General features: G+C 41.7%; 1 protein-coding gene across 2 annotated transcripts in view; it reads right to left on the bottom strand.

The window, feature by feature from the left end:
• Positions 1-20,676, bottom strand: part of RASGRP1 (RAS guanyl releasing protein 1) — a 71,026-nt gene that overhangs the window by 2,352 nt on the left and 47,998 nt on the right. Inside the window, exons 7-16 of one of the 2 annotated variants that reach the window (XM_069461724.1) lie at positions 17,829-18,002; positions 16,696-16,812; positions 12,386-12,661; positions 10,834-10,914; positions 8,149-8,253; positions 7,208-7,317; positions 6,349-6,493; positions 5,613-5,649; positions 4,668-4,820; positions 189-574 (exon numbers count right to left, since the gene is read on the bottom strand). In XM_069461724.1, coding sequence (XP_069317825.1) covers positions 189-574; positions 4,668-4,820; positions 5,613-5,649; positions 6,349-6,493; positions 7,208-7,317; positions 8,149-8,253; positions 10,834-10,914; positions 12,386-12,661; positions 16,696-16,812; positions 17,829-18,002 — 1,584 coding nt within the window. The remainder of the gene's footprint in view (positions 1-188; positions 575-4,667; positions 4,821-5,612; positions 5,650-6,348; positions 6,494-7,207; positions 7,318-8,148; positions 8,254-10,833; positions 10,915-12,385; positions 12,662-16,695; positions 16,813-17,828; positions 18,003-20,676) is intronic. The other variant, XM_069461735.1, reaches the window with a different exon arrangement.

Here is a 20,676-nt window from a genome sequence, read left to right as displayed (position 1 = left end):
CCTGTATATCGTGTTCTGCTTGTGTAATTGGAACGAGGGCCCCCACTGGGTTCTTTGTGAAAAAGCTCGAATCCATCCTTCCTCCCTCCCTCTGTTCTCTTTAGAATCTTCAGTTCACATGCTATTCCATGGCTTAGCCTCACTTCTCTAAGAGAATCTGAACGGAAGGAAAACAAAAAGGAAGGTACCTGTTCCAGTTCTTGGTAGGTTGGGAGTCTGAGGTGACGGAGCTCCTCCTTTGATCTTATGAGGGATTCTTTATTCTCCCACTTGACAAAAGCCCGCTTTCTGACCAAAACTGGGCTGGGGCATGGAGACGTGGGACTGGGAAGCACATAAAGAGTATCCTGGGCTGTCTTCCTTGGAGAAGACAGCATGAAAGGACCTGAAGGGCCCTCGCTGCCAATCCAAGGCAGTGATTCAGTCTGAGTGGCCTTGTGGGCAACAGTCCTCTTCAGCCGAACAGAAATCTTCTGTGAGGACACTCCCATCAGCATGATGGTCCGATCCTTACTCTCCTCACTATGTTCCACAGCCTCCCCATTAGGGAATGTAAAAGGTCCTTCTTCAGGTGCTACGGGAAGATACATGATAAGTTAGTACTGAGAAGAACAGAGACTTAAGAGTGACACATTAGTTTCAAATGAGACCTTTCTCATTGTTACAGGAGTTCTGGATGTCCAAAGAGGATCCATTTTTTAGGCACCCAATTTAGGAGTTAAGTGGGGGCTGAAATCTAGGGGCTCTGCTGGCCAAGCCATTGCCACTGGTGTCAGGCTATATCTACCCTGAGAAAAGGGTATATTTTTCTGTTTGCACAAAAGTTGCTTAGAGGGTTTCTGTTTCTGGAGATAAGTTGAAGCCCCTGCTTCAATGCTGTGAAATTTCATAAAGAGCAGGATCAATATATGGACAGATGCTCCATAAATACTTTCTATGGACCCTGGGATTTGGGAGCTCTCAGCCCTTAAGTCTCAGTCCTGATATAGGTGCCCCATAGCAGATGGTAGGAACGCTCTGTGGGGCCCATTTGTACAATGGGTACAGCTTAACTTTGAGAGGGAAGTTTTAGCTTTGTGGAAGTGTGTCTCAAAATGTATTGACCTTGTTTGATACTGATGGGGAAAAGGCAAGTCCATTCTGGTTTTCTTCCTTCAACCAACACCCTTGCCCAGGACTCAACCTGGTAATGTTAACCATAGGGAGTAATTTCCTAGAAAAGTAGAGTAAGAACAAATGTGTTTGAAGTGGGTGGTAAGGAGGCTTTAAGATAAACTACAGATCATCCACGTTTACTGTTATGTAAAGACTCAGCAGTAATTCTGACATTGAACATTCTGACATTCAAGACTTCAGATTGATATAGTTAAAATGGCTTTTAAAAAAATTTTTTTGTAACCCGATTCAACAGTTCTTATACTAGAAATCTTATAAAGACCCTAGTTTAATTTTTGCCAAGGGGAACATAAGTTAACATTTAATGTTTATCCAAATAAAGCTCAAAATTGTAATTACACTGTTATTTAAGTGCCAGAATATTTAAATTATTATATCTACCTAAAATAATTACATTGTCTTTTTTGGAGGAGAATTATGGTTTATGATCTTTTGTTATCTCCATTTTCTAACTTTTCTGTAATAGCTATACTCCTTTTACCAACCCAATTCCCAAATCATGAATATAACCCCTTCTGTTAGTAAGATTGAATTCCTATGCATACAGGGAGCTTGGGACAGTACACTGGGCATTCTGCCTTTTAGGGAGCAAAGGGAAGAAGGCAAACAAGAAAAAAGCAACAGAAAGGGAGCCCCTAAAATTTCAGAAAGAATTCTAGGAGACCATAGTTTTATAAAAATCAGGAAAAAGGTGTAAGTTTTAAGAAAGTGAAAGTTGATAAATATAAAACATTACACTGTGATTGAGAAAGATAATGGACTAAAAAATAAATCACTGGAAATTTTGATTTTTTTGAGCAAGTACTATCTATAGAATAATTACTAATAAAGAGAAGAAAAGCAGTTTGGTTGATGATAACCAAATGGCCTATTGCAAACAGACCCAATTTTCATTTGTTGCCCATGATAGATGTATTAATATTTGTTTATCTTACCCATTGTTCTATTTCCTGATGGGTTCTAAAAAAGCCTCAGAAGCCCTTGTCTTACCATTTTGGGGCAGGGTTTGGGACCTGGAAAGGTGAAATCTCTAGGAGCAGCCCCTTCAGGGTGTCCCTTTTGAGGCCCCAAATTCACAATGCTGCTCTGTCACCTTTTTTCCATGAAAATTTGCATTTTATGTGACAGAGTTATGGTGCTCTAAGGTTATGTGTAACTCTTAAAATAATATGGTGCATAATATACAGGCCTGTTTTTCACAATGGTATTTGTGGTCATTCTTATTAAAAGTTGAACATCAAATCCTCAGTTGATTAGAATATTCTTTCTTGGGGGAACAAAATCCCCTTAGAGCCTTTTCTAAGAACAAAACATCCCAAAAGTTTGAAGTCAGCCTATGTTTAGATACTTAGTATGGGGAAGAATTCAGGAACAGAGCAGAAAATGTGTACTTGGCTGGTGTGATAAAAAGGAATCTGCATTTCTTACATGGAAGTAAAACACTTAAGCTTTGATCTAATTGATCATTAAATGCATATTGATATTTACCCTTGAACATTAGAGGTGCTTTAAGTTCAGAGTACATACTACATGGACTTAAAAGTTTTCTGTAGGCATTTGTTGTAACCATAGTGGCCTTACTACTTTAGGGAGCTTATTTCAAAAGAGTAATGATATTAGCATATGGCATTTACTCTGTGTTTGGCCCAATTTTAAGTGCTTTATTCTCCCCTGTTAAGAGTTTATTTATAAAGTCGTAAGAAAGAACAAAGAACACGTAGTCTTGCCTGTTGTCAGAAATGAACTTCTTCCTTTTTAAGTTCCATGTCTTCCTATACTATATAAAATTGGCACTAACCTAATAAGCATTTGACTTTTGCCTGAAGACCTATATGTTCTCCAGGAAGTCACAGTGATCAGTGTTATGACATGCTGACTGGCCAGCCTTTCCAGGGGGCAGGGCCTAGTGTAGCACTATGAAGCTTTGTCCCCGCCTCATTCCTCACCACCAAGCCCCTCACTGGACTCTTGCCATTTGGGTGTTTATCTCATTTCATAATATAGACAGTCCAGAATGTTCTATCTGGCATTTAAGACTCTCTAGACTGGCTCTAACTCATTTTTCTTCACGTCCTACCTAAACCTTCACTTCTGCCACAGTACCTTATTCATCATCTCAATAGCACTAAAGCTTTTCTACCCTTAGCCTTTTGCTGTACATCCTATGTGGAATGCACTCCATCCTCCCCCCATGACTTAATTTTACATTTCCTTCAAGACTTAGCTAAAATTCTACCTCCTCTGTAGAGTCTTTCCCAGCAGCTCCAGTATAGCCATCTCTCTACTCTGTACTACTGTTATTTGCTGTCGCTGCAACAGTACGGCTCTTAGCACACACTCTTGCATTGTTTCAAACCTGCTCCATGTTTGTATATTATCTAGAACTACTCCATGAAGCAGAGGCAACCCTTTCTGTTTCTTTGCTTTTTAGACCTAGGGCATCTCAAACATACTTAGTTTAAATTTGCTTCCTTATCAGACTGTTACTTACATTTTAATGTAAGTGAATTTGCCAATTTATCTCTTAGTTGAGTTTTTTGGCTTAGTCATAGGATTTTCCCTGTAGGATCTGGAACTTTAATCTGTAAGCTTCACTTGAGTAGGAGTTTCCTTTCTGCATTTATCCTTCTGTTTCTAGAATTTTGACAGTTACCTCTACGTGGCACCTCAGGGTCTTTACTCTAAGGTGGTCTGGTCTGGTCTTAAATTGATGGCTTGGGTCTCCTCTCCTGGGAATATCACAGAGCCAGTATGTGACTTTGCCATGGGTAAGTCTGTTTCCTGCTGCTAACCTCAAGTGACAGTTTTTGTTTGTTTGTTTGTTTGTTTCAGCCTTCTTCCTCAATTTTAAGCAGTGAGTCTGGTGGTTCTGGTCACCTTTCATGCAAGGTGGTCTCTGTTACTTACAGAAACCAAATTTACTGCCTCTACCTACTTCTGGACATGGAGCCAAGCAGACCAGTAGCTTCAACATCCACTCCTTACAGTGTGTTTTTAGTACATTTCTGAGCTACAGAGATGTTTACCTTTCTTTTTGAACGTAATTATGCCTTTTAAATGAATGTTATTTATATACCATATGTTATATATTAATTTACATTATATATACACAAACATTCATATCCATGCATATACATATTCCCCCATCATTGTTTTGGGTTTGGAGCCGGGGATGGGGTAGTAGGATAGTTGTGTTAACTTAAAGGCACTGTCTTGGCCATAAGTTAGTATCTGCACTTGGTGTAGGTGCTCAATAAATACCAGCTGATTTTTATGCCAAACTTCCATTCTGCTATTCTAGCAGCCTTAGGTCTGAGGCATAGGCAGGGAGCTGAAATCCAGAACTATGGTAAATGTCAGCCCTGGCCTAGCTATTGAGGTCAAACGTAACGGAAACTCAAGACATAGCATCACGAGGTAATCTTTCTTCTCCCCAAACTTTGCCCTTCCCACTTCACTTTCCAAGATGAATGTTCCCAGTGCCTACTTACCATGTAGCAGATCTTTGGCTCCTAATGAGCAGAGGTTGGACACCGGCCCCACAGAGGTGCTGTTCTCTGTGGGAGCTGCTGGGTTCTTGGCTCGCTTCTTACACTCGAACACAACCAGATCTTTGCATTGTTTGTGGCAGTTCATCCCACAGTCTGTGGATAAGACACCCTGGTCAGGAAGTCCTCCACTTTCTCTCTTCTCCAGAGTCTTACCACCAAATTCATGCAATGCTCTCATGTCACACATCTGTCCTATCTTCTGGAGCTAGGCCACCTAACATTCCTAATGAACCTAGCATTCTTCTCATTGGTAAACCCTGGATCTCATACCCTTGTCGTAGCTCTTATCAGTGAGTTTCAGCATCAGAAGCAGTATCCTGTTATCTTGGAGGGAAGAGATGGTGTCCTGGTATCCTGCACATCCTGCCTACTCTAGGGCGGCCCTCTGGAAGCTCCAAGCTCTTAGATCTTATTCTTTCTTCCTTGCAGTAAAAGGTCTCTACTTCACTCCTGAAATTTTCCTGCATGGGAAGGACAATTATGTCCTGAGGTATCTCTACTGATGAAAGGAAAGCTGACAAGAGCCTTTGGTAATCATTTATCTTCTGTTCCAGAAGTGATTCTATCCTTTTCATTGGGGACCCACCCCTACATGACATTATATGAGAGCACAGTCTCCTACCAGCCATCCCTATTTCCAGGGCAACCAAGGCAGAAAGATCATCTTGTAAAGGGGAACTACATGACTGGTCACCCAGGCATTCCCCTCTCCTATGTGGTGGCAATCATTCTCAGGGGGAGCTCTAGGGAAGCCAGTTTGGGGATGAGGCTCCAAACTCTGCTGAGACGTTGTGGACTGAATGGACAACTACTATGGGTAAAAAATGATTTAGACAACAGTCCCTAAGACCAGAGAAAACAACTCCATCAACAATGCTGTCTTACCTTTACATCGATAGCCTTGTTTGATCACTCCCCAAAGCTATGAGACAAACAAGAGACAGAAAGTACAAGTCATTCATTTGTCTGGTGTGAGGCTACAAGTTGACATTCATTATTTTCCCTCATGCTACTCCCTAGCTCAAGTGGAAAGGAAACCTCATTTATTAATATCTCATGGTTTGTCCCTCCTGATTTTAAATTGAAAACAAAAAATTTATGCTGATCAGAGTCAAATTCACTAGCGGCTTTATGCCTCAGGCCTTCTCCAGGCCTGAAATGGATGAATTATAGGACAGATAGGCTCCTCAGGATGCCAAGCTGAGGAGCAAGTATATAGTGCTAGGTCAGGAACCTGGGTTTAAGAGGTGGGACAGAGGAGAGGCAGGTCTAGGTGACCTCTAAGGCAGTTCCTTTTGAAAGGGAGAGGAGGGTATCTCACCATTTCTTTTTTCTAACATTTGAAACAGTATTTTAAAAAGTATATCCCCATTTCAACATTTCCAGTACCATTTACCCAAGGCTTCATGCACCAGAGAGGGAAAAAAAAAATCAAGAAGTGAGAGAAAATAAGTGCGAGTAAAAACCACACACTCGGGCACTAGGTTATTCTAGGTGTTTGCCTGGGCACTAGGCTGGGATGGGTTTGTAAAGATTGTGACGTCTGTACCTGTCTTATTCATTTCAACTGCCCCATACCTCTCCCCAAGTTCAATCCTGAAGCACCCTAAGAATAACTTACAAATCCAGCACAGTTGTCACAGAAAGTGGGCTTCAGGTACGTGGTCTCTTGGAAGTTGTGAGGAAAGCCCAGGCCCAGCTTGGAGTAGATTGAGCTGGCCCTCATGAAGTAGGCTGTGATCTCGTCCCTGCTGATGAGGCCTTCCCTGCCAGCAAATGACCAAGGCAAGGATGTGAGGGGGAGGGGAGCAAGGCTGGCTTCTAGCCTTAGAAACTCACCTTTCTTTTTATCCTCAGTGGTAATATAGTATGTGTTATCTGATGATTACTTCCATGAGCCCTACACTTAATAAGGAAATAGGACAGTGTGTAATAAGTAGGTGAGGAAGCATTACTCATTCCCACAGAGTTGCTCTTGGCCAAACTAGTTTTTCCTAACTAATTTGACCACTATCTATAACACTTGAGAAAAAATGATGTAAAATGTGTGTAGAGGGAAGGAAATACCTTATTCTATGGTTCTGACTTTAGACAGTACATAACTGGAACCCACTAACTATACAATTGGTTTTCTGTAGAGAACCAAGACAGAACTGAAGTAACTTTGAGAAAAGTAAATATGCAAATTATTAATGAATATTAGTTGTTTCCCATAATCTGTAAGGACAAAGCAAGAAGGAAGACTAAACTTCTTATTTTTAGTTGACTAAACTGGCAGATTTATGGAATCTTCAATTCTGAGTATTTCATTGTGTTCTAAAGACAGGCATTCACTTGATGATTGCTCTCTTAGCCCCAATATTCATTAAGTGATCACAGTAGCAACACATCCAAATTTGCAAATTCTTGTAGTGTCACACTCATAAAGCTGTTTTCACCAATGGGCCCATAACCACATAATCATATACACAAATCCTCACCTGTCTTTGTCCATCACACAGAAGGAAAATGGAAAACTTGCAGCAATCTTTTCAAACTCTTCCTGAGAAATGTATCCATCCTGGTCATGATCATAGTTCTTGAAGACAGACTGAAAGAAGAGTTTCTTTGGTGATTACTAAAGAGAAACCACAATCATCTCTCTCTTTAGCCAAATGAGGAAGGGCTAGGGCATAAAAGCCTCTAAAAACATGAGTGCAATGAACAAGGAAACATGCTCCTTAAACTGTGGCAAACTTTGCTGGTACCAGCGTCTGGAGGGTAGCCAGGTGCTTTCAGTTCTATTAGCATATTAATTATGCCATCACCCTGGCTATTGTGTACTCCTAGTTCATTGCAGAGGCATGTTTCTCCCTCCACACTGCCCTTCTCTCACTGCTCCGCTCAGATTGCACGGCTCAGATTGCACCGTCTCTGAGAAGCTTCTACAAGCAGCCCAGTTGGAAGTGTGCCTTCTGCTTCTCATTGTTCTACTCTTAGTTTTCTATTGTTACATGGGAATTTCCCACAAGGAAAAACACAGAAGTACAGGAGTATATACCCCCTCCTCAGCATCTGGCACAGAGAACTCGATCAAAGCAGTGCCAAAATTTTCAGTTTTACATTCACCTTATTACCCCTTACTATACTCAAACTTTCCCCAACACCTCTCTGCCCCAAATCAACCAACAACCTTAAACATTTGATTTTCTGCTAGGTCTTTAAGAGGAAGCACACCTGAGGCCAGAGTGTTTGGTCAAAATATAACTTCTGAATTGTTCTGCAGCCACAATGTGAGAAGTTGTTCCCTGTGCTCACATATGAAGGAGTTTCAAGTATCTCCTTGCCTTCATGTCTCTCCCACTGTGCTCTTCTCTCCCCGTGTACAAAACTAATCCAGGCAGTGCCTTGTTTTTGACCACTGAAACACAGCTATACTTACATCCACCATCCTCTGGACGTGTTTGCTAATGGTCTTTGGATCAGGTTTGGGAGATACTCCGGAGGCCCAGTCCACTACTACTGGTGGTTTTGAAGGTGTTAGTGGCTAAAATGAAATATTCAGAGAGATCCCCATGACTGTAATGCAATATTATAACCTATAGCTCCTTTTCCCACTGCTTGACAGTTGTATCTATGGATAACCCTCAACTATGTGCAATGACAAGGAACAGCCCACATGGAATTGAAATTTATAATAATAATCTTGGCCAACATAGGTATTGTGCTTTACAGTTTCCAGAGTGCTCTTTATGTACATTATTTGCAACTAGAGATAATTTAAAATTCTCAATTTGCCTAAGTTTCAGTCCTCTCTCCGTTAAACCTTTTGTCAGAGCTATCAGCAAAGAGTAAAGTGGATCATTTATATTTCTCTAGTCATTTCTGTTCTCTAGTCATTTTGTAATAGAGATGTGGATAAGGGGAAAAAATAGCTAAAAGGCAGGAAGACACACAAGAAAAAACATCTGAATCTTGGACAAGCTGAAATGGAATCCCTTTTCTAAATACAGTTACACCTCGCTTAATGAATGGGAAATGTTCTGAGAAATTTGTTGTCAGGCTATTTTGTTGTTCAAATACCACAGAATGTTCTTACACAAACCTAGATAATATAGCCTACTACACACCTAGGCTATATGGTATAGCCTTATGCTCCTAGGATACAAACCTGTGCGGCATGTTACTGTACTGAATACTATAGATAATTACAACACAATGGTAAGTATTTGTTTATCTAAACATAGAAAGGGTAAAAAAAAAAATATGGTATAAAAGATAAAAAGTGTAACACCTATGTAGGGCACTTACCATGAAAGGAGCTTGTAGGACTGGAAGTTGCTCTGGTGAGTGAGTGATGAGTGAATGTGAAGACCTAGGATAGTACTGTTCACTACTGTAGACTTTACAAACACTATACACTTAGGCTACACTAAATTTATAAAAAAAAAATTACCTTGGCTGACTGTTACTTTTTTACTTTATAAACTTTTAATTTTTTTTAACTTTTTACTCTTTTGTAATAACAGAAGAGCTTAAAACATAAATACATTGTATCACTGTATAGCTGTACAAAAGTATTTTCTTTATATCCTAATTCTATAAGTTTTTTTCTATTTTTAAAATTAAATTTTATTTTATTTATTTATTTATTTTTACTTTTTCAACTTTTTTGTTATGAACACATACATTAGTGTATGAGCCCTCTCCAGGGTCAGGATTGTCGATATCACTGACCTCCACCTCCACATCTTGTCACACTAGAGGGTCTTCATGGGCAATAACATGCATGGAACTGTCATCTCCTACAGTAAAAGTGCTTTCTTCTGGAATACCTCCTAACGGACCTACCTGAGGCTGTTTTACAATTAACTTTTTTTTTTTAATAAGTAGAAGGAGTGCACTCTAAAATAATAAAAAGTGTAGTATAGGAAGTATGTAAACCAGGAACACAGTTGTTTATTGTCATTATCAATAATTATATGCTGTGCATAATTGTGTGCCCTGGACTTTTACATGACTGGCAGTTCAGTAGGTTTGTTTATATCAGCATCACAACAAACATGTGAGTAATGTGTTGTACTATGATGTTATGATGGCTGTGATGTCACTAGGCAACAGTAATTTTTCAGCTCCACCATAATCTTACGGGACCACCATCGTGTATGTGGTCCATTGTTGACCAAAATGTCATTATGTAGTACATGACTACATTTGAAACTCGGCCCAAATTAAAATCTCTTTCAAAAACAGTAGAAGGTACCCTTTCCATTGAAATGCCTCTAACACCCTGAAAATGGAACATACCAAATATTTGCAGTGAACATCTTTCATTGCAATAAGAAGCTATTTAATAAAACTTGATCTTTCTGTAGAGAGTTGATGCATTTTAGCCACCCGAACAGATAAGCTGGATTTCTTAAGTGTGGGCAACTCTGCCCTTGAGTACCACCAGTTTTGGGGTTGGGATGCTTCCCAAGAGACTCAAATGATTTAACTTGCCTATACCAGAGGCAGGGCCAGATAACCTGTGAAGTTCCCACAGTGCATAGCACCAGGACTATGTGCTGTTCTGAGGATTTGTCAGCATAAGAGTTCAAAAGACCCAGCAGACTGCTCTTTCAGAGTCAGAACATAACAGAATGATGAGGCTTTTCTACCTACCAAGCTGGAAATCTTTAGGTTTCTGATTAATATGCATATTGCTCTCATTATCAACAAATCATAAAAAAGAAACAACTTATGTGGGGATACTTTTTAATAGGAGAGGGATATGACTGCAGTCCACAATACTATGGCCCTTACCTAATTTGTAAACCACTGACTGATTCACTCACTCCTTCTGACATTCTAGTGGCATATAGGTATTGTTGACTGTTCACTAGTTATTTACTGTTCACACATTAGTCTTATCCCTTCAACTGGATCACTGCTCTTTATGGACAGGAACTATTCCTCACACACATGTTGAGAAGCTTTCTCTGTTCCTAGCACAAGATTGGGCACTTAGGAGGAACAATGTGCTTATTCAACTGAACTTAAAGTCTGTTCCTTAAGATGAAATGAATTTGAGGAGCAGCTGGTAAAGCACCTGTTATATACGAGACTCTTAATATGAAAAACTCACTGGGGCTCTGTGGTTCCTTGGTTCTCGGGCATAGGAAAGCTCATAGATTTCATCTTCAGTGTAGTAGAGATCCAGAGACAACTGCAGATCAAAGCAGAACAGGGTTCATTGCTAGGATGCTATTTGCCTTTCCCCGGGTTGATGTGTTTGTTGCTTGCTTGCTTCTTCCTCTACAGTAGTTTACTATTCTAAGTTCTTAGCAGTTTGTTTTAAAATTCACAGAGTTTGGTAGGTGTAACACCTAGTATTGCAATAGGGAAAGCATTAGTTCTTTCTTGTTAAAATGTTTTTTAAATTTTGGAGAAGTCCCTGACATTCTGGGCTGGATGAAAAGAAAAAAAGAAAAAAAAAAAAAAAGAAATATAGAGAAGTCCCAAGGTTCCGTCTTTTTATCTATGCCTTATATCTAAGCCTCTATATAAAGAGCATAGGCTAAAGGCCTTATCTGGCCAGATGGTCCCTACACCTCACTTGTTCTCTCCCAAAGCAGACAGACAATCCAAAAGGATGGTTTGCATGGCCTGATACTAGTAAAATTTGAACCCAGCAACAGAATCCAGTGTAAGTGGATGGGCTTCATGGAGTTCAGAACTCCTTGAAATTACATGCATACTTTTTAATATACAGCTTATATACATTTTGGGGAGAAGAAGGTTCATAGCTTTCATCAAGGAGTTATCCAAAAAAGTTAAGAATCAGTGCCTCTTTTTACAAATGATGACGTTTGAGGCAAAGACCAGCCAAGGTTACCTGGCTAATTAGCAAAAGGACTAGGATCAGACCCCAGCCAATGTGAACCCTGGGGTACCATGAAAATGCTCCTGTGAGGCAGGAAGAGGCTATGATCATTATTCCCTTCTGCAAAAAAAAAAAAAGCATGTTAATAATTTTAGAACTGAAAGAGAAATTAGAAGTCATCCCAGAGACTAACCCCTCTGAGTTTACAGAGGAGGAGACTTGGAGAGTATGTGCCTACAGTCACACAGCTGGTGAACTACAGAATCACAGGTCTGGGAGGGAGCTCATCTGATGTCACCCGACACCCACAGTGCAAATCCCACCTCACCACTGACAAATGTTCACCTATGCTTGGCTTGACTATCTCAGAGAATGAGGATCTAAGCCAGGACTCAAAGAATAAACCTGGCTTTTTAATCACTGCCTTGCCCTTTTTTATGAGAGCACACTGTGTCTATATGTTACCAAGACTTGTATCTTGATTTGCCATCAGCTCTTCCCAGAGAGCTCAGGAATGCTTTTGCGGGGGTAAGGAAATGGTCTTAGAAGTCTAGAGGGCATACTGCTTAAAAGCACAGCCTCTGGAGTCCTACCCACTTGGGTCTGAAACAAGGCTCTGCACTTAATAATGTGTGGTCCCCTGGTAAGTTACGTCTTTGTGCCTCAGTATACCCATCCATAAGATGGATATAATAATAGTATCTACTTCATAGAGTTTTCATGGGGATTAACTGAACTAATTATTTGTAAGATGTACAGAATGGTGCCTGGCACACAGAAAATGCTTAGTAACTATCTTCAGCGTGAACCTCACCGTCAGCAGGTGCACCAAGTCCTTGTTGGCCTCTAAGGGCGGGGCCACCTCTTGCAGCTGGACCAGTTCATTGATGTGATTGTAAAGGGCCAGCAGCTTGTGGACGTTCACCTTCCCATCCTCCAGATAGTCGGGCATGGCTTCGTACAGGGAGATGAGGTCCTTGAGATGCACCCCCAGGATGGGGATCTTGAAGTGAGTACACTCTCCGTAGGCTCGTCGGTAGTTGTCATAGTTTCTGCAGGAGGACAGCAGCTCAGTCATCTCACCCAGAACCTACAGAGCAGAAGAACGGACCAATCACAGGTACCTGCTGGGCAGGGTGTTTTGTCTGTAATGACCACCTTGCATACTCTCATCCCCTACCATGATTTCACCCCATCCAGAATTTGTTGGGCAGATTCATCTAAAAGGTACAGATATGATTCCCAAATTAAAACTTCAGCTATGTCAAATGTCACAGAGTATATTTACAAACACAAGATACGCTTTACTTAAAAGTTTTAAATGGGAGTTTTTATCATTTTTATGTTAAAATTTCTTTTCAAAAAGAAATACAATCACCTGATACAAAAATTAAAAAGGGGCCGGGCGCGGTGGCTCACGCCTGTAATCCTAGCACTCTGGGAGGCCGAGGCGGGTGGATCGCTCGAGGTCAGGAGTTCGAGACCAGCCTGAGCAAGAGTGAGACCCCGTCTCTACTAAAAATAGAAAGAAATTATATGGACAACTAAAATATATATATACAAAAAAAATGAGCCGGGCATGGTGGCACATGCCTGTAGTCCCAGCTACTCGGGAGGCTGAGGCAGTAGGATCGCTTAAGACCAGGAGTTTGAGGTTGCTGTGAGCTAGACTGACGCCACGGCACTCACTCTAGCCCGGGCAACAGAGTGAGACTCTGTCTCAAAAAAGAAAAAAATTAAACAGGTACAAGAATATACAGTGAACAATAAGTGTCCCTCTAACCCCTGTCCCCAAGCCATGCTTTTTTCTTCCCTGGTGTCTTCTGAATGTCTCCAGAGACACTGCATTGCTTTAACATTTGAATTGTGATGTCAGGAAGTGCCGACTATGTTGCTGGCATGGAGAAAAGCATGTGTTTCAAGAGTGGAGCTTCAGTGGTCTAGTGTGTGTTCTTACTCTCTGTGAGGCGCTCCATGGGCCTTACTTATCTCAGGATTCTTAAAATGGGCATATGTCTAGGAAGAAAGTGACATTCCCTTCACGGACTGAAACCCTGAACTAAAGAAACTGAATAGACTAAAGGACAAGAGAGAGGACATCAGAGCTCACAGGCTGCCTCCGCCCTGGAAACGGGCATGGCTGCTCCCCAGCACAGAAAGGAAGCAGCCAGATCTGGTGTTCTTTTCAATCACATCTCATTCAAGTCAGCAAGCAGGTCACAGAACCCCATTCCCCAGCTTTTTCAGAAGCAGAGATGTCAAGTGAAAGCGTGTCTGCCAATCATGTCACTACACAAAATAAGTAGTCCCCCCCTTATCATCAGGGGATACATTACACGACCCCTGGTGGATGCCTGAAATGAAACTTCCGATAGTACTGAACCTGAATGCCATCAGTCAGAACACGTCTCTGTTCATGTCTTCCACCCACAAATTTAATGCCTTTTCTATCTTAAGCACTTATGCACTGTGGCCATACTTTTGCAGATTGAGGTGCAACAGCAAAACTAGAGTGACTTTCTTTTTTTTTTTTTTTTTTTTTTTTTTTTTTTTTTTTTGTTGAGACAGAGTCTCACTTTGTTGCCCAGGCTAGAGTGAGTGCCGTGGCGTCAGCTTAGCTCACAGCAACCTCAAACTCCTGGGCTTAAGCGATCCTACTGCCTCAGCCTCCCGAGTAGCTGGGACTACAGGCATGCGCCACTATGCCCGGCTAATTTTTTCTATATAGATTTTTAGGTGTCCATATAATGTCTTTCTATTTTTAGTAGAGACGGGGTCTCGCTCAGGCTGGTCTCGAACTCCTGACCTTGAGCAATCCACCCGCCTCGGCCTCCCAGAGTGCTAGGATTACAGGCGTGAGCCACCGCGCCCGGCCTAGAGTGACTTTCTTTTCCCTTTTTCACAATTTCATGGATAGATTTGTCCTTATCTTAGATCTTAGCAACCTCAGCATTTACTTTTTTTCCTTCTTTATTAAGTAGAGAACTTTCACCTTTTCACTTAAATGAAGCACAAACACTTCATGGTTTCTCTCTGGCATATCCAGATTGCCAGCAACACTACTCTTGTGCTTTGGGGCCATTATTAAGTAAAATAAGGGTTACTTGAACACAAGCATTGTGATACCGCAGACAGTTGGTTTGATAACTTAGACGGCTACTAAGTGATTAACAGGAGGATAGTGTCTGAAGCCTGGATATGCTGGACAAAGGGATGATTCATGTCCCAGGAGGGACGCGCGGCAGGACGGCCTGAGATTTCATCACGCTACTCAGAACAGTATGCAATTGAAAACTTATAAATTGTTTATTTATGGGATTTTCCATTTAATATTTTTGGACTGCAGTTAACCTCAGGTAACAAACCATAAGAAGCAGAACCACGGATGGGGGGGACTACTTTAACCATTTTAGAGACTGTGCCAAATTCTTTTAATAAAATGGTGGCCCAAGACATACCCTTTCTCCATAGTGAAGAACTTGAGGTTTAGAGTCAGCCCCCCTCAATCACTTTGAGATGGCAAGACAGCCTCCTCCTCACACACCTCTAGCAAGAGTTTAGGTGAGCATTAGGTATGGAAGGTGCTCTCAAAACAAGAGATTAACAGCAAAAATGATAGACTGTTATTCCCCTCAGAAGGTAAAATCAACTACTTGGGGGGAAATTTGCTTCAACACTGGACTTAACTAATTCCCTATGCAGACCACCCTTTGGGTCAAGTAGCTTCAGACAGAAAGCATTGCTGTGGGGGACCCCAAGCTGAAGAGGAGCAAGTGCTCTCTTGTAAGCTAAATAACATGAAGGCATATTCATCTCTGTGACTATTTCCCTGTGTCACCACAGACATGAGCAATCTTTTCAACTGTTCCACCTGGTCTCAGCAGAACTGTTAGGGAATGAAAAGGTCACTAAAGATTACCCTTTTGACCAGACCCTTGGGAAGTGGGGCTCTCCCCAGAAGCCTAGCATTAATTATGATAGCAGAGATTATTAGGAGACTCCCAGCCGGGCGCGGTGGCTCACGCCTGTAATCCTAGCACTCTGGGAGGCCGAGGCGGGTGGATCTCTCGAGGTCAGTAGTGCAAGACCAGCCTGAGCAAGAGCGAGACCCCATCTCTACTAAAAATAGAAACAAATTATACAGACAACTAAAAATATATATAGAAAAAATTAGCCGGGCATGGTGGCGCATGCCTGTAGTCCCAGCTACTCGGGAGACTGAGGCAGTAGTATCGCCTAAGCCGAGGAGTTTGAGGTTGCTGTGAGCTAGGCTGATGCCACAGCATTCACTCTATCCTGGGCAACAAAACGAGACTCTGTCTCAAAAAAAAAAAAAAAAAATAGGAGACTCCCCATAAGGGAGCTGAACATCTGGTAAAACTGGATATGAGCAGTGAACTAAGGTCATTCTCCCTAGGAAGACGGTTATTCTCTATGCCAGTTTGGGAGGATTGGGGTTTGAGTATAGCAAGGTCCTCTTGCATGAGCTGAAAGTGCTCTAAAAGGCCATATAGCTGCACCTATATCCTCAGTGTATCATAGTAGCTTGTATTAATAAACAACAGCCCTATGTCATAAAAGATTAAAGGATATTCTGTAAAGTCTAATTAATAATGCAGGGAAGTACATAGGACATTTTTAAAAAATATTCCTCAATAAAAATTATTACAAAAGAGTATCTAAATACCCATCTCCAACTATGTGAGAAAATTCAACTATCCAGAATGTCATTCTCCAAGGGTTCTGGATAGCTAAGTTTTTAATATATTATATAACTATATAACCACACTTGACATGCAAACTGATCTATGGTCAAATGAACCACTATTGCTTTTGGGAGAACATTTTTAAGCAAGGAGCTGGAGCAAGGGAGTCAGTGTTTCCACTGGCCCAGCAGGAGTGTTTGCAGTGACAGTTAAGGCTAGATGGAATCACAGTCATTGTCAAATCTGTGACTTCCCCATTCTGTGGGTTTCCTAATGGTTTGCCTCCCCGCTACTTGCCTAGTTGACAAGGGATGGTGTGGTTTGGAAATGCTCTCAGGGTTTCCCCTCTCAAGGAGAAATCATTGTCATTGATCCTAAGAATGCTGGTAAGGGCCCCAGAGAAGATGGTAGCACTGACCTTATTGATTTCATGCGGGACATGTGAACTTGTCTCCTTGAGCCTGGAGATTGAGCTGTGACATAGCCCGCCTATCACAGCCATCAATGTATTGAAGTTCTGTAGTTGGTGGAGCTTCTGTGACACAGAAGAAAGAAGACAGCAGAATCACTATACATGTCAGTTACCTGGACAGCTTAGAGGCTGCCTCTCATCTCTGTGCCTTGAATCTTCCTTATGCTGGTCATAGACTAGACTAGTGATCAGGTGTTACAATTTTCTGTCCATTTTTCCCCTTCTGCTTAATTCCAGATTGGTGGATCCCAAACCTAGCAAGATGTCATGTTGCCTTCCCTTTGTGTGGACTACCATCTAGATCAGTGGTTTCTAAGCATCACCCAAAGCGCCTGTTTAACACAAAGATTTCTGGACCCAACTGGGGTTGGGATTAACCTTTAGTTAATATCAGAGCAAGTGATCCATGTACTAAACTTTAAGAAACACTGTTCCAGATGATCCAGAGTTGGAAAAATATATCCTTAAGTGTAATCATTTATCTCCTTTATTCCAGGTTTGCCAGACTTTTAGTTTTGAGAGTAAGGACTTTGTCTTATTTCCCTGTGCAATGCCAATGCCTATGTAGGACCAAAACTGGGACAGAAAAGCTAGAATCTGTGGGGAACTTCAAATACAGGTTCATAGTACCTGTTTTCTTCTTACCAAATGCTTAAACTCTGCCCCTGAAACATTAAATGTAGTCATTCAACACAGCATGGGCTCAAAGACCTAAGACAACCCAGGCTGGTCCAGCTGTAGTAAACCTTAGAATTGCCCTTTCCTTTACCATGTGGGCCAGATTTGGGAAAATAATATAGGATGGTAAGCATCTTGTGAAAAATGTTAAAGATCTACACAGATCTAAAACTGTATCCCAACCCCTGAGGGCCTTACAGGCCCTCTCCACATTGTCCTTGTATGGGAGAATAGAAAAGTCACCATATCTAGATCTGGGGACAGTTAGCTGAAGGCACACAAACCCCCCATCATGGTTCACAAGGGAAAAACAGCTCTAATTGACAGACTAAGCTTGGGGAAGGGGGGGACAGATAATTTACTTCACAGCCCAGGCCAAAAGTCTTAATCTGGTCACTTACCTGAGCCACATGGATGAACTTGATGAAGACTTCTGCTCGGAGCTGTGGTGTGGGGCGGCTGAGAACCATCAGTTGGACCCACTGAGAGATGCCGTTGCACAGGGCAATCGACCGCTCCATGGTGGGGTTCTCCTTCACACAGCTATTTACAAGGTAATTCTGATAATCAGAGAACTGCAGGGAAAGAAAATAAGTATCAGGACTGTATTCTGGGAGATCTGAGGGACAAGTCAACTCTGCTCAGCTGATGGCTAGGAACTGCCATGAGACAGAGCCCTGGCCCTCCTCTCCTGCATTTTTGCCACTTGACCAACAAGAATGAGGCGAGGGACATCCATCTTATTCCACCCACAGCATGGTCTCTCTGCATCAGAAGTCATTAGTCATAGTGGATATGTACACATATTAGTTAATCCAAATATTGTATTTCAGCAGATACTATCCGTTTAAATTCTAAAGAATATAGTGTAGAAGAAAAATCTCAGTATTAGTTCCAGCCTTGCTGCTGAAGTTAAGGGAATAAAAGATAATTCTCCTAACAAAAACAAATCTGTCTCTCCATAGCTGTTTTCTTACCTTAAAAATGTGATGATAAAGTCTGCCCTATCTAGGACATGGAATTATTGTGAAGATGAAACAAGATCATGTGTGAAAGCCTTAACTTTTCAAAGTGCTACATAAGTGTGAGGTGGTACTAATGGGATAATGGTGGTACTAATGGGATAATTATTAACCTTATGTGAAAACAAGTCTGTTTGGATTTCCTTCTACTTGCCAACTTGAACAGAGGCCAACTGAATGAGGTACATGAAAGTTGCTTAGCTATGTAATCGGTGACCATAGTTTCCCAACCTGATGATGGCACTGACTGTGGTTGGCAATGAAACAGCAGATGTGAAACTGGAAATGTCCTAAAAGATCTGGTCTAAGTGGAGATTGTAGCTATTGTGTCCTTGCCATTAAGAATCTCTCTCTCAAACAGTATAACCAAGAGGCAGGAACAGTCTGCTCTTCTCCAGCACTCCCGTGGGAGTCTTTGGTGTTGCTGCCCTGTTATTTCTGGGTCTCCTCTTCTGAACTTTTCCCTTTGAAAGTAGGCGTGGCCATAAGACAGAGATCAGCCAGTAGAATGTGAGTGGAAGTGATGTGACTTTGAAGGGGAAGATTTAAAAGCCAGTGAATGATCTGCCACGTTGCCTTCCCACTGCTGCAGATTTGTGTAAATTTCTGTCAAGATGAAGCTTCCCTCATCCTGGTCCCTGAGCAACTCTGATCAGCCCCTGCTGACCCGTGCTAGACAGGTGGTATGCGTGAAAAACTTTTGCTTTAAGCCACTGAAATGGTGCAGGAGTGAGGGGATGGGGTTGTTACTGCAGTACACTTTAGTCCTGCCTACACAGTAAATACATTCATGGGAAGAACTCATAACCTAAATAAAATGGCTGCAATTTTTTTTTCTTTACTTCCTCCCACCCCTACAGCTAGCAAATTAACTGAGCTCCACTTTACTAGCTGTGACTGCTGATGGGCAGAAAAATATGAGTAAAACCAAAATCACTCCTTAAAAGAGATATATAAAGCAAAAATCTTACCTTTTCTAAGAGAAAGTGGCCACAACTCATTCCAATAAATACATTTTATATCATTCCCCACTATAAATTTGACATTGAATCCACTTTTTTTTTTTTTAAGAATTATCCCAATAATCTCCTCACCATCCCCCAAGTGTTGTAATAAACAGAAAATATCAAATGCCTTTTAATTCACAGCAAAGATGAATTTCCCTCCAACCTCATGTTGGAGAGAGAATTTTTGTTTGGGAAAACTGTGTAGAACTGTGTAGAAAAAACAAAACAAAACAAATCCGCCTGTCTTTTTCTATGAAGGGACCATGCCACTCAAAAGAAATGAAGGTTCAAACTGATGTTTTCACTTGCAAATAGAACACTGCTCAATACCTACCCCACCCACCCCCAGGGGTGAGGGAGGTGGAGAGACTATGATTCCTTCTGCATGGGTTTTTCACTTCTGCCTGCACTGATGTGAGCACTGGCATCAAGTAGACATTCAGCAGGCCTGACCGAGCAGCCCTGACAGTTTGGCCCCAGCAGAGCTCAGATTCCAGTGTGATAATGGGCTCTTTTCAGTGGCTCTCAGCTCTGACTGGTGTCTTGCCCCGTGATAGGGGACACACTGCCAGATGGAAACTCCCCAGGTGGAGCCTCCAAATTTGGGCCTGGGATTCTGTCTGAGACGTGTAAGTGAGGGGACTTGGGGTGGGGTGGCGTTAATGCTTAGAGACTTATTTCCAAATGGAAACTGGGAGGTTCCTGGCTGACTGGCCAAACAGCTGGGTGAAAACAGGAGAGAGATCAACATTATGGAAGAAAATATGAAATAACCTCTGTAAGCTGGTTTGCAAGTCTCCTTCTAGATACAACCGAGCTTAATAAATTGGTGCCAAGTGACCCAGAGAGGCATGCAGTCCTCGCCCTAGCTCTGACTCTAATAAGCTGTGTTGACCTTGTTCAAGTCAGCCCTCTGGGCCTCCATTCCCTTACCTGGGAACACAGGTCATTCTAAGAAATGCTTCTGTCAACTCGGTAGTCTCTATTTTTAGAGCAAAGTTAAAGATTGAATCTGTTGGTAGGGGTGGGGGCTAAGTGGTCTCACTTCTCAGGAAAGTATATGGGCCAGTGAGGGTCTGTTGGGATCTGCCATGTTGACAAATTCCTTTGTATGGAACAAATGTGCCTTGGTATCACATATGGAGTTTCAAGGACTGCAGCAAGGACAGGATGTACTTGTGTGTTCTTTCTGTTCTTGATGACAAACGGAAATCTCTTTC

The sequence above is a fragment of the Eulemur rufifrons genome, chromosome 2 (genome assembly GCF_041146395.1).
Source record: "Eulemur rufifrons isolate Redbay chromosome 2, OSU_ERuf_1, whole genome shotgun sequence".
Taxonomy (NCBI): Eukaryota; Metazoa; Chordata; class Mammalia; order Primates; family Lemuridae; genus Eulemur; species Eulemur rufifrons.
Note: the sequence above shows the minus strand (reverse complement) of the source record. Positions and strands in the feature narration are given on the sequence as shown.